General features: G+C 38.0%; 1 protein-coding gene across 3 annotated transcripts in view; it reads left to right on the plus strand.

Moving 5' to 3' along the window:
* Positions 1-12,771, plus strand: part of LOC129765111 (serine/threonine-protein phosphatase alpha-2 isoform) — a 30,158-nt gene extending 17,387 nt beyond the window's left edge. Inside the window, exons 5-8 of one of the 3 annotated variants that reach the window (XM_055764988.1) lie at positions 9,749-9,896; positions 9,961-10,026; positions 11,011-11,084; positions 11,940-12,771. In XM_055764988.1, the coding sequence (XP_055620963.1) occupies positions 9,749-9,896; positions 9,961-10,026; positions 11,011-11,048 (252 nt within the window). In that variant the 3' untranslated portion in view covers positions 11,049-11,084; positions 11,940-12,771. Of the gene's footprint in view, positions 1-9,748; positions 9,897-9,960; positions 11,150-11,939 lie in introns of those variants that run through there. The other 2 variants (XM_055764987.1, XM_055764986.1) reach the window with 2 other exon arrangements.
* The last annotated feature ends 957 nt before the right edge of the window (positions 12,772-13,728 follow it).

Genomic DNA, 13,728 nt, shown 5'->3' on the forward strand with positions numbered 1-13,728 from the left:
TTTGTAACAGTCGCGTTTCACATGTCCTCTCAATTTGCAAAAATTGCAAATCACGTTTTGATGGGGGTTAACCTGACTATCTCTACGGCGATCTGAAAAGCTTGTTCCCGGTTGATCTGTATACGAATAGCGATCTCGTTGGCGATAGTCATAACGATGATTGTTGTACCGTCCGCGCTCATGGTCCCTACTCGAGCTTCTACTTCTACTTCGGAAACGCCTGCCATAGTTTCGCGATCTTTGCCTACCATCTCTGTCCGTATCCCTCCATCGGGTCTGATGCCCTAACCGATATTTCACCGAATTTACCGCTCTTGACTCTTGATTTCGTTCTTCCATTTCTTTCGCACGGCACTTCGCTAACTCCGTCCTAATCACTATCTGCTCAACCTCTTCCAACTTCATGTCATCATGAGTAATTTATGCTTTAAGTCCTGATCTCTCAATCCAAAAATTATTTTATCCTTAACGGCCTCGTCTTTATGTGCACCAAATCCACAGTGGGTGGCAAGTAATTTTAATGCTAATACATAGTTTTCTGCAGCCTCAACACCCTGCACACGCGCATGATACTTATGCCTGTGCATCATATTGGGTTGCACTTTGTCTAGTTTTTCTCCTAACTTAAGAATCATGTCATTGTAATCAATTTTCTCAATGTCTTCTTCAGGGTAAATAAGCTCAATCTCGTCAAAAATGACAGTTCCACTAAGCGCTATGAAAAGATTTTTCTTGTTTGTTTCTGAAATATTGTTTAACTGATAAAGAACGTTCATCCGCTCCATATAGCTAGCAAAACTAGCACCACGTACGTAGTGGTCAACACTCCCAATCAAAGCAGACATGCTGACGGAAAATATTCCAAAATGTAAACAACCAAACGAGAAAAAATGAATAAAACGACTTACTAGATATGCTGCTTCTTACTCTCTCTTGTTTTATGCTCGCAATGCAGTGATCACCAGATGCCTCACCAGAGATAACCTTGCCAAAGAAAAGTATTCGTCGCTGACGCTCGTCTCACCAATGCCCAGCTCACTAACCTTGGCTCACTCGTTGTCGATACAAACTTGCTTCTCTTGAGATATGCTCACTATCACTGACAGCTGCTCAAAATTATACTTTACTCTCAACTGCCTCTCAGCTGAACACTGTTCACTTCACACCGATCCGCGTTAGCGTTGTCTGTATTGGCTGCCTTGCCAGTTTCACTCACGCTCGCATCGAAGCTGAGTTACTGAGTTACGGAATGCTTCCAGTCAAAAGAAATAAAAGCTCTCCACTCCTGCGCCGATAAAATGGCGGACTAAGCGTGACACATAAATTTGCAATGGCGTTTCACCGACCACGCTACAGAGTACACTTAGCGTAATACTTTTTTCCCTTAGGTTTTCACGAATCTTTCCACTTGGAACAATTTTCCGTGCCAGCTACTCGAATTTTCTTTTCAAGAACACACTTAGCAACCAAACCGTACCAAGAATAACGAACTGCCAATTAAACCTATGGCTACGCTACACGGCCTTTACCGCACGCTTCCCACGGCCGCAGCGAAGAAAAATATTTCTTTTTTTTTTCTATTTCACTTACTACAGTATCACTTTTCCGTTTAAATAATTGCTTCTCAACCCGTCGCCACTTGAAATGTACGAACACTAGGGGTATATTTCTTCCGTATAAATAAATACGTCCACTCAGTTTAAGATACAAATCACAAGAGAGCGACTCCGGCCGACGTTTATTCATACGACCCAAACCGATCAACTCAACTTATCGTTCTCTTTCTCTCAATACACACATTTCGTTTAGTGCAACTCTGATAGGGTTCTAATCATTTTCCCGATCATCACAAAAGAGTCACCCGGTATCGACCACATCAACGGACATATGATCGAGGAACTACCTGACCTAGCAATTAAACAACTCACGAGAATTTTCAACGTAATGACCCATATATGATATTTCCCACAAGCATGAAAAATTTCGACCATCATTATGATTCATATGCCAGGGAAAGATGCACAGAAAGTGAAATAGTTCGATAAAGTCTGGCACGAAGGACTGCTCTATAAAATTAGAAATATGCTACCACAATTATATGAAATTATGCATTCTTACATACTGGGAAGAAAGTTACATGTTCGGTATAACCAAACTCTATCACCAGAGCGAGAAATTGATGCTGGCGTTCCAAAGGGCAGTGTTCTTGGACCAATTCTCTATCTTATCTACACAGCCGATCTCCCGACCGCGCCGAACTTAATGACTATAACATTCGCAGATGACACAGCTATTCTCAGCAGTTACAAAAACAGAACGATTGCTTCGCGGAATCCCCAGGAACATATAACGGTCGTGGAAATGTGGCTCCAAAAATGGAGAATTAAAGTAAATGAAACAAAATGTGTCCACGTTACGTTCACGCTTAATCAGAAAACATGCCCACAAATCAAGTTCAATGGATCTGCAGTGTCTCAATCGAATGAAATTAAATATCTCGGTGTACACCTAGACCGCCGCCTATCCTGGAAGAAACACATAGAATCAAAGAAAACGCAATTGAAATTGCAAGCAAATCAAATACATTGGCTAATCGGGAGGAAGTCGAAAGAGAGTTCAAACTACTTCTATACAAATCCATGCTGAAGCCTACACCCAAACTAACGTTGGCAGAAAACATGCCATCTTTGGCAGAAAAGATGCCATTTCCTGTGCATGCGAGTCAAATGGGCAAATAATGAGCTATTTTGAAAGCTTAAAAATGGTTTGTATGTATGCGTGCAGACATCTCTTTCTGTTTTCTTTTCTCATTTCATTTGGGATTTTGCCAAAAAAAAGTCCATACGACGTCAATGGGGATCGAACCTAGGCCGGCTGGAATGAAAAGCTAATTTACACGACCACGCTATTCACATGGCTAATGGTGCTTAAGAAGTTGTTCAGCAAATACGTATTGCACCTGATTATAAAATGAAGTTGGGAGGTGTTTTCTAAGAGTAGAAAAGGAGCGCATGTAGGAGAACAATATCTATCTCGGTCTGGGCCGTGTATGTGGTAAAGCATGCGGAAAGCTTATTTGTCTTTTGTTTCGCTCGCTCGTATTAATCTTATATTGCTGTACCATGTATATTATACAAATGCTTACCAGTATTTGTGAGTCATGACAGTCATGACATAACATAACAGTTATGTCTCATTTAATGTCATAAATTGGGATGACAAAACATGAGCTAAAAATCAATTTTGGGTGTATGTCAACATTGGCAAACAGCTTCAGCAAGTAACATCGAAATCATCGAAAGAGTACAAAGTAAACTGCTAACACAAATTACTGACGCCACTTGGTACATCCGCAATAGTGTCATACATCGAGTCTTAGGGATGGCGATGGTTAAAAAAGTTGAAGAATCATTCAAATCCACTAGCAAGGCGACTCGGTGAACCTATGGTAACACGTCTGAAAAAAAAACCTTAATTATTTGAACATGGTCAAACGTTAGTGTTGTGCTCCAGCACACATGCGAAATTTTAACTGTATGAATTGATAACAAACGTAATACTTTATTATGTTAGAACTGAATGAATAACCAAATATTGTTATTTCTACATCATGGAAGATTCAATAAATGTTTGTATGAAAATGAGTTTTATGCTCATGATTTTCTATGCTGGCTGCAAAAAGATGGCCGCATAGGACCCCCCTGGATTTCTCGCCTATCGAGACGAGCACTGATTATGATGTGTCTACCAACGTGACGCACGACTCCCAGCGATGAAGCGCTGGCAGTAGAATTCGGCGATCTTGGATCGATTTTCCGAGTTCGAGATCGAGTGCTCCCTTGGCCGAGTGGTTAGCGTCATAACTAACATGCCGGGTGTTCGGGTTCGATTCCCGTTCTGGTCGGGGGAATTTTTCGTCAAAGAACTTTCCTCCGACTTGCACTGTGATCACGCGTATTCTAGAGCTTGCCACTCAGAATGCATTCAAGGCGTGTTATTTGGCATAGAAATCTCAACTAAGTACTAATAAAAATGACGCAAGTAATACTACGTTGAGACGGCGAAGTTCCTCTAGGAACGTTAGTGCCATTGAAGAAGAAGAAGAAGAAGGATCGATTTTCCGAATATTGATCTTTTCCTTTTCGATTTGTTCAATCGATTCATTGTACCCGAAAAAATCGTAAAGATCGTTCTTTTTCCTTCGATTTTTTCGATCTCAGAGTTTTTTTTTCAGTGTACATCGATTTTAATCTCACCACCTGACACATTTTATAAACATAATGTCAGCATTTTGGATAGCTTTCGATGATGTCGAATTTGTGATAGCGAATAGGATTGGGCGCTCTTAGATCGATATTTGGAAGATTGATCTTTTCCTTCCACCTTCCTGATTATTCGGATCGATTCTTTCTGTTCCAAAAAATCGCAAAGTCGATTTTTTCTCTACGATTTTTCCAATGTTTTTGATCTTAAAAAAACTGTAAATTTGATTTTCAGTGAACTTTGATTTCAATCTCACCAAAAACCACTGGAACAAGTTATATTTACACTATCACATTTACTAGGAGTGAAAATTGTGACTAGATGGATGGTGACATCAGGTTCAGCTGAAGCGTTCGTTTCTAGAATTGGGAATAATACCAAGATTTCGAATTAATGCCCGACGTATGACACGGTTGGATTCAACGGGATTGTTGTCAGCGTAGTTCTGGATGAATAGCAGTTGTTGAATTTCTAATAATTTTCAATTAATTTATTTAATTAAATAATTCCATGACTTCATGAAACTACATTGTTTTTAGGCTTTCAAGTTTGTGACCTTCTTGTGAACTTCATCCTGAGAATCAAAATGAAATGTCTTTGATGTTTGAATAGAAATAGGAAATGTTTATTCCATGTTTAAAGAAAAGACAACACTTATATAGAACAAGTAAATAAATTGAAAAAAGGCATTTGATTTTCCAAAGATCGATTCTTTGGTACCGATTAAATCAGTGAATCGATTCCTACGCCGTTTAGAAAATCGATCCATCAAGATCGATCTTTTTCTTAAGATCGTCCAATCCTAGCTGGCAACCCTTCGCGCCATGCGGTGAATCTGGGACAGACAAAAACGATGTGCTCCGTTGTTTCTTCCACTTTTTCATCTTCCAGACAATGAGGCGATCTTGTGTGTCCAAATCGGTGTAGATACTGCCTGAAACAACCCGCAAACAAACAGAAACTGCGTTAGGTAAAAATTTACCTCTATATTTTTCCAATTCACCCAGCTCGATAGTGTCGGTATGAGCTTGTGTCCTCATCTACCGTTCTGCCTCCTCATGGCATTGCACTGTTCAGCCTCTTCTTGTTTCGTTGGGTTTCCAACGCCGCGATCTAGGTTGGACCCTTGTATCGTAGTGTCGAATCAAACTCTCCTCTCAGTCGCTTCGCATTGACTAGTACTACTTCTGCATTTGGCGTCAACATGACTTGAATTAACTAAAAAGAGATTGACGAGCATTAAGAACGAGGACTGATAAACTATTCTAGCAAAAGATTATTCTAATTGACGTGAGGAATGAATACAAATCTGCCTCTTCATTCAAACTGACTTCAATCCACCACTACTACAGTTCTTATCGTTATATTTCACACTAGCTGACCCGGCAAACTTCATCCCGCCCAAAATTGTTTTTATTGATAACAAAAACAATTTTTCAAACATTCACGTTTTTTTTTACTATGAGCAAGTCCAATCGACCCCGTTGAATTTACCTTTTACTATAAAATTCCTAGTATTTCTAACAAAACTCATCATTATAATATCAGATTATTTTCAGACACCATTCTCGTTCAAGATTTTTCAACCCCTTGCAAATAACATGTTTCTCCGTTACATGGAATAAATGTTTTATACAGAGAATATAATAGAATAAAGACAGCCCTAAATCGGACAATTCCTTTCTCGAGTTCTGCTCTTATCAACACATCCGGTGATCCTTTTTTTTTGTATAGTTAGAAGAAGATTTAGGAGTGCGTTTCATCACATTAAAATCCATTTCCAGTTTCGAACGAAGATCAATTTTGCTAGCGCAAACATCAAATGGACTAACAACACTTGTCACTATGTAATTGTAGAACATATGGGAATTCAATTTTCGGAATTTTCCCTTTTTCCTTCAGAGTTTTCCAAAAATTTTCAACTGTCATGTTTGGTTGGTTTATTTTTGGTTGAAATATGTGTAATATTTTTATGGGACCCCCTCTCCATTCCAGAGGAGGGAGGGGTGTCATACCATTATAGAAACATTTCTCATAGCCAAAAATTCTCACATCATTTTGACAAACATTTATTGCACCCTAAAACCTTCACATGCAAAATTTAGTTCCATTTGCTGGATTAATTCTCGAGTAATGCAGAAATTTGTGTTTTATTTGTATGGCAGCTCCCCCTTAGAGAGGGGGGTGGAGTATCCAACTATCATAGAAACATTTATTGCACCTTAAAACCTCAATATGCCTAATTTGGTTTCATTTGCTTGAATAATTCCCGAGTAATGCAGAAATTTGTGTTTCATTTGTATGGCACCCCCCCCCCTCCTTAGAGAGGGGGGTGGAGTGTCTAACTACCATAGAAACATTTATTGCCCCCTAAAACCTCAACATGCCTAATTTGGTTTCATTTGCTTGATTAATTCTCGAGTAATGCATAAATTTGTGTTTCATTTGTATGGCAGCCCCCCCTTAGAGAGGGGGGAGGGGTCTCAAACTATCTCGAAAACCTTCCCCGGCCCCAAAAACCCCCTGCATACCTATTTTCATGTTAATCGGTTCAGTAGTTTCCGAGTCCATAAGAATCAGACAGACAGACAGAAATCCATTTATATATATATATTTATATATATTTATATATATATATATAGATTCTGCAAAAGTATGTCATAACGAGACGAGCAAACCACTCGGCTGAATATCCTACTAAATATGCTTCATCGATTTAGTAGTTAACAAATGTACATGTATATTCTGCTTCAACGGGAAATCCGTCGTTCGCGAGATTGTTTCACACGTCAGCTAACGGTTCCCCATGCATACTCAAGATGTTTCGCTTCCAGTTCCGGGACCATTGTTCTGAGTTTTTTTTTATCCAAGTGAGATCCGTAATGATCATGAGAAAGTATTAACACGTTAAGCCCCGGATTGGTCTTGCTACGCTTCCTATTCAACCCGCATTTGAACAATTTCATTGTCGGTTCCCGCTGCTGAAGATTTTTATTGTATTGGAAGAAAATAGTCAGAAATTCTAGAAACTAGAAAGTAGTCGAATATCGACTATATATTGCTTATTTTGTAACCATCAGTCCCAGTGATCAATGTTTTTCTAGCGAAATGCTCAACGTCAATCCCTAGGGACCGACACGGAGCTCAACATGTTAAATCTGCTAATTCCCAGGAAAGAAGGGCCAACTGACGTTCAACTCGGTTGAAAGCATTGCGTCCTGGAGCATTTGTAGCGACAAATATTGCATCAAGATTCAATTGATTAAAATGATGAATCACTATATATATATGACCTTTTGTAACGAGTGTTCTCGTCTTGTCCTCCATCCACAGTAATTAGCGACGGGCCCAGAATCGAGGCCTGTAGAAATTACGCCTCAGTTTAAATCCGCGTTTGCCTCGTACTTGTCCTCCATCCACAGTAATTATGGTGGCAGGCTTGATTATTTCTTAATACCGAACAATTTCACCGGATTCAGGCAGCTCGCACTCCCTTTTATAATCAATGTGTTCGGAGAACAGTGCCTGAACAAAGTGCAAAGTACGATGGACCACTGTATCCAATTTACACAATTGTTTCAGCCAATCTAATGCTCCTAACTTTATTCTGCATCCTGCGGTAAAAGATGGAATAAGCTAACGTGTAGCAGCCACGTCAAATCATGATCCGGAAGATTAACGCGATATTCGAGATGCATTGATATCGAAGTCTGCTTATTGGCTGGAGTTAAGTCCACTACAATACGTGCTTTATCATCCTGGCTCAGGAAACACTCCATTCGATCCCAGAATCCGCTCAAGTATATAGGGGCGCAATAATTTATTTAGGAATAAAAATGGAATTTTGTTACGACACGATTACGGCTACACTCCTTCCACTCCTTCCTTCTGGAATACACTTCACGGTGGAAACGAAATAAACGGCACGCAATTGAATTACGTTTTACGAGTTAGTGAAGTGTCGAAGATAATGATGAGTTTTCAGGAAGAATGAGCATTTTTCAAATAAAAAATCATTAATGAAAATTAACTTCTTCGTATCAAACTGGTATTCAATGTGAGTGGACAACTTTGTTTTCTTCATGTGGTATAACAATCTCATACAAAAAATTCATCTGAAGATAATTTGATATTATAGTCATAAGTTTAGTGGAAAACTAATCTCGTATCCAGATGTCGACACCATACCGTTGTCATCACGTATATGTTTCATTCCGTTTCCACCGTGAAGGACTAAGGGCTTCCTTAGTGCTACATGCATTGCGTTCTAGGATGATAACTGAAGCATGAAAATACGGGATTTGGCGCTACTAGCCTAGCCTCCATCTCGGGAAGGAGATTGATCCGTGGGAATTCTGATGACTCGATGGTTCTGCGGGTAATTCACAAATTCGGAATGTACACGTTTTCCGGCCAACTATCCATAGACAAAACAACATTTCTGAGAGATTTGTTCACGCTGACTTTGAAGGTGACAAGGCTCAATGTGGGATCTTTGTCCTTGGGGACCAACCTGATAATTTTTGGTTCGACATCGGTGCTCAAATTCAAGCATTATCTAGTTAAATTAACGATGTCGTTCTCGGAAGCACTCGAGTCAAATGTGGATAAATAAATGCACAGCAATTCCGTCGGCGGAGTGCCTTTAGTGCCTCGAATATTGGTAGGCTTATTCATCAACCTATCGTCTTCACGTTTTCTTTTCGGAATGGAATGGAATGGAATGAATTTCCGCAGTATCCACGTCCAGGCATGGGAAAAATTGTTTTAAAATTCGTTCAACAACACTCATTCACAGATAAAACTCATCTATCTATTCTCCGATTATGTCTCACTATATTTGAAACAGAAAACAATTACCTATCATCTTCGCAAAGTTCATTCACGAATTCATCGCAAAAATATTGCCTCAATTCCTTTCATCTATTATCAGAGAATTTTGCATTCTCTCATTTGTCTCTCGGAACGACGTTAGATGGAGAGAGAATCAGATTGAAATCTTTTACTCGTGCCAATGAGTGTCTCTGTGATACAGTTTTGATTGAATTCTCATACCAGTAAAATCATTCGTTTTTCATTCAAAAATTTAGGGGGTAATCGAAATCGAGTTGTTTCCTGTTCACTATTGCAATGCCTCCTTTTTATAGTATGAAACGATTTAAACCAACGCCAAAGACCATATCAACGCAAGTTATTGGTGAGCGAGAAGACAGATTCAAGTGCATTGCTTGGCTTGAATGCTAACAAGGAACAGAGAAGAAGGGAAAATAAAATCATACATGCACGCAGATTGGGCTTATTTTGACTCATTCGTTATTTTGTTTCGCACGATTCTTTCAAAGGAGTATTCATGGAATGAATGTTGTTGTTCACTCTTTGTTATGAAAAAAAAAATATATATTTAGAATAACATAAAAATGAACTAAAATATGTGTTTCACCTACGAAATCAAATTGATGCTCATTTAGTTTTTTTTCTCTTTCAGATTGTTGGTAAATTTTTAAGTAAACATGACTTTGATTTAATATGTCGGGCCCATCAAGTTGTTGAAGATGGTTATGAATTCTTCGCTAAACGACAGTTAGTCACACTGTTTTCTGCGCCTAATTATTGTGGCGAGTTTGACAATGCGGGTAAGATGGCACACTGCACCGATCTAAGCGGAAGGCAAGAATTTCATTTATTACCACTTTACAGGAGCAATGATGTCTGTGGACGACTCGCTGATGTGTTCCTTCCAGATCCTGAAACCAGCTGACAAACGTAAGTTCCAATATGGTGGCATAAACTCTGGACGACCCGTCACACCGCCTCGAGGTTACAGTAAAAACAAAAAGAAATAAGCTGATGATAGCTAAGGAAAACTATATTCTATTCAAAAACACAAACAAACGTTTAAAACAAGTTATTAAACAACATAATGACTTAAAATGGTTTAAGCAAATAAAAAAATGAAAAAGCATGCAAGAAATAATTCAACGATAATGTAATGTAAAACCTTCAGAATACAAAAAAAAACAAATAAGTTCGATTCAAGTAACGCACTGTATTCACAACAGCGCAGAAGATTGGATTGCAAGATTTTAACAAATTATAATTGTCATACAGCTCATTATCTCCTTGGAGATAATGGGATAAAACAACGATCCCATTATCTCCAAGGAGAATTTATCGATTTGAATGATGCAAATTGTCGGAGGAATATCACATCATGGTTGTTAAACATTTCTAATTTGCGTCTATTGTGTTCTTTGATGTATAAAAGGTTGACATCTTGTTGACACTTACTGGGGCGTATCTATTTTGAATATAATTGATAATGGGATTCTTAAGAACTTGTTTGATATGTGTTGTGAAAGTTATTGTGTTATGTCCTAGGTTTGTTTGTTTCTTCACATCATGAACAGTACGGAAATACAATCGGTTCCTCATTTATTGCATCAGAGCTGATGATAGACCACCCTAAATAAGAATAGAAAGTGTCAGACTAATGTTTAGATAACAAAATACAACAAAAACATACATTTTGTGGAATCAAATAGAATATATGAATATAAAATAGAAGCCTTTTTTTGTTTGTTATAGAGAAGGATTCTGAAAACAAGGTGTTTTGTACTAATCAAAATTGTAGCAAAATCAACAAGTAATTTCTCATCACGCTACACGTGACTAGCCCATGTTCATCTCAAAGTTCGTGTCTACAAAGTCTAACAAATTAATGAACATATTTTCTCAACTTATTACCAGGTGGTTTTCAAAAACTGGCCAAGAACAGCAAATTTTAAGGGCAAGTGGTCAAAAATTTAACGTTTGCTCCGAATGTGAGTATTGATCTTTTCCTAATTTGTCTCTTTCGGTGTTTACCTATTCCTAATGTGTTGGTTCGTTAATATACCTTGCTCTCTTACCCATTAATATTGTTTCCTCATGTGATGTTTTAAGAAAATTATTGTAAATATTGACTATTTTTGGCTCCATGGTGTCGATGATTCATTCATTATTTTTAAAACATCAATCGCCTTGCCGACTGCTTGTTCGCCTAATTTGTCTACCGTAAATAAACGGAGGTGGAAATCATTCATTTTCACAGGAGAAAATCTTCAGATATGCTTCGATAGTTCAATTCGGATCAGGTATTTTTTTCAGTTTATGGGTTCATCAAACGACATATACAATCACGGCAATTTTCAAAATTGCATTCTAACAGATGATTACGAGAACGCGGCACTTTAATTCTGCCATTAAAAAATATCGACATTCGGTCTATTGTTGTTATTTTAAATTTTGTGTTGTACTAAAACATTTTTCGAAGCTTCTTTCGAAACAAGCACTCCTCCAAACAGCTTAGCGTATGAAAGATTTAGAAAAGATACTAACCTTCATAATTGGCGGTACTTGTACTGTACAGAGAGGGACGGACTAGGAAATTTTTGGAATAGAAATGACGATCTGTGATCTTTAAACGAAGCCGTCCCTGTTCGTGCAGTAGGTACTAATCAATGCATACATACATTTTTCTTGTGTATATATCCTTTTCGATACATCATTTGAGTCAATCACTGTCTCTCTATGAAAGTGTTACGAGAAAAGCAAACGAGAAGAAGGATAACAATACATATAGAAATCAATTTCTATTAAAGCAGATCTAATAATAATATATGGTTGCAACTTGACAGCCGCAAGCCAATTGCTAGTCCAAATACGAATAACTAGTAATACCATCAGTTACGAAGAACAAACGCCTGCAGTTCACCACCAAATTATGCTACACGTGAAGCATCCTGCATCATATTGACCGAAAACGTTGCAGCAATATTGGGTAACAACATATGCAAAAGATGGATCACAGAACATCAAACAATTGCTGCTGCATCGAAGCTAGAAATTAAAATCTTCAGTAAATAATGTGTAGCATCTTGGTTCTAATAAATTTATTAGACGATAACAGTTCAGTTATCATCGTCCGACTTCTTACGCGACTGCTTTAATTATCAGAACAGCAGCAGTTGAAGAGATATAATCTTCCAATGACTGAGAGGAACCAGAAAAAATATTTTGAAGCAACATTTAAGCTAAAATATTTCTATCAATCATCACAAAACCAGATAATAGCAGCTTGTGATTGGCATTATATAGGAAACACACATATTGAACAACTGAAGCTAGAACCTAATATAAAGTTTGGCATCAACGTTAGTAAAGCGATAACTTCCTAATTTTTTGCGTTGTTATCAATGGACTAAGAAATATCGTCATGCAGAAGTTGTAGTTTACTGGACATTCAGATGAGGTTATTTACGCGATACTAAGGCTGATGCAACAGTTGTTCTAGCATAATACTAAAACAGTAAGATGATTCTTGTGATCACTATTTGTGTGATTGATACATTAATAGGTCGAAACGAAAAAGAAAATTTGCATTACAGATAATGATTGAAATCAAAACCAATTCACAAAGATCAACATGATTACGAAAAAAAAAACTACTGGTGTAATAAAATATCTTAAATCAAAATAAAGTAGTGTGGAAGATAACAATATCACTTCCTTATTAATGTTAATTTAGATCGAAGATTATTTTTTATTGAAGAGCACATCGTGGTCTGATCTCAATAGCTTATGTGCAATTCCTATCCGGAACACGTCAAAACGGGAATGTGAAGCAAGCTGGAGAAAACCTGAAACTTGTGTAGAAAACTTTCATCCGATATGCTCGTCATCTCCCGTGGCGCAGTGCCCATCATCATATAAAGAACGTTGCGCGCTGATTCACTTACTGATACTGTGAAAACGACGCGAGCTTCTCTAGAGACTGCTGATTTTCGACCTTCTTAGCAACAATCTTGACTGTGCAGAAGTTTTGGATAAGATTCGAATCAACGCTCCAGATAGATCAACCAGACAATTTGTTTTCATCCGGTAAGCAGCACATCATACTCTATACCAGGGATTCTCAAACTATATTGGGCAAGAGACCCCTTTTCCAGGATGAAGTGGTACCATCGACTCCCAAAACATTGTGATTGATCAAGTGAGTAAACTTAGTATCATTTTCCCGTGATCGTTACGTAACAAAATTCCATTTTTATTCCTGGATAAATTCACGCGCCCTTAACTTCGATTCTGGGACCGAAAGAGGTGTGTTTCCTGGCCCAAGATGTTAAAGTACGTATTGTAATGGGCAGTAAGCAGGCACCGCTTAACCCTTTCGCTTTTTACTATCTATTATATCATTATTTGTTCATCTGTCTTTTAACAATAAAACAAAAATTGAACGGAAAAAAAATATTCATGACTATAATAGTTACAAGCTGATGAAGGGAGGGGGCAGCTCTTCTGGTTATCTGAAACAAAAAAAAATGGAACAGCTTCGGAATCAGCAAAGATGCCACTATCGCATGAATCTCTGACAAGTCAAAAACATGTTTTTTGACAAAATGGCGACGGTTTGAAGAAAAAAATGCT

This window comes from Toxorhynchites rutilus, chromosome 2 (genome assembly GCF_029784135.1).
Source record: "Toxorhynchites rutilus septentrionalis strain SRP chromosome 2, ASM2978413v1, whole genome shotgun sequence".
Classification (NCBI taxonomy): Eukaryota; Metazoa; Arthropoda; class Insecta; order Diptera; family Culicidae; genus Toxorhynchites; species Toxorhynchites rutilus.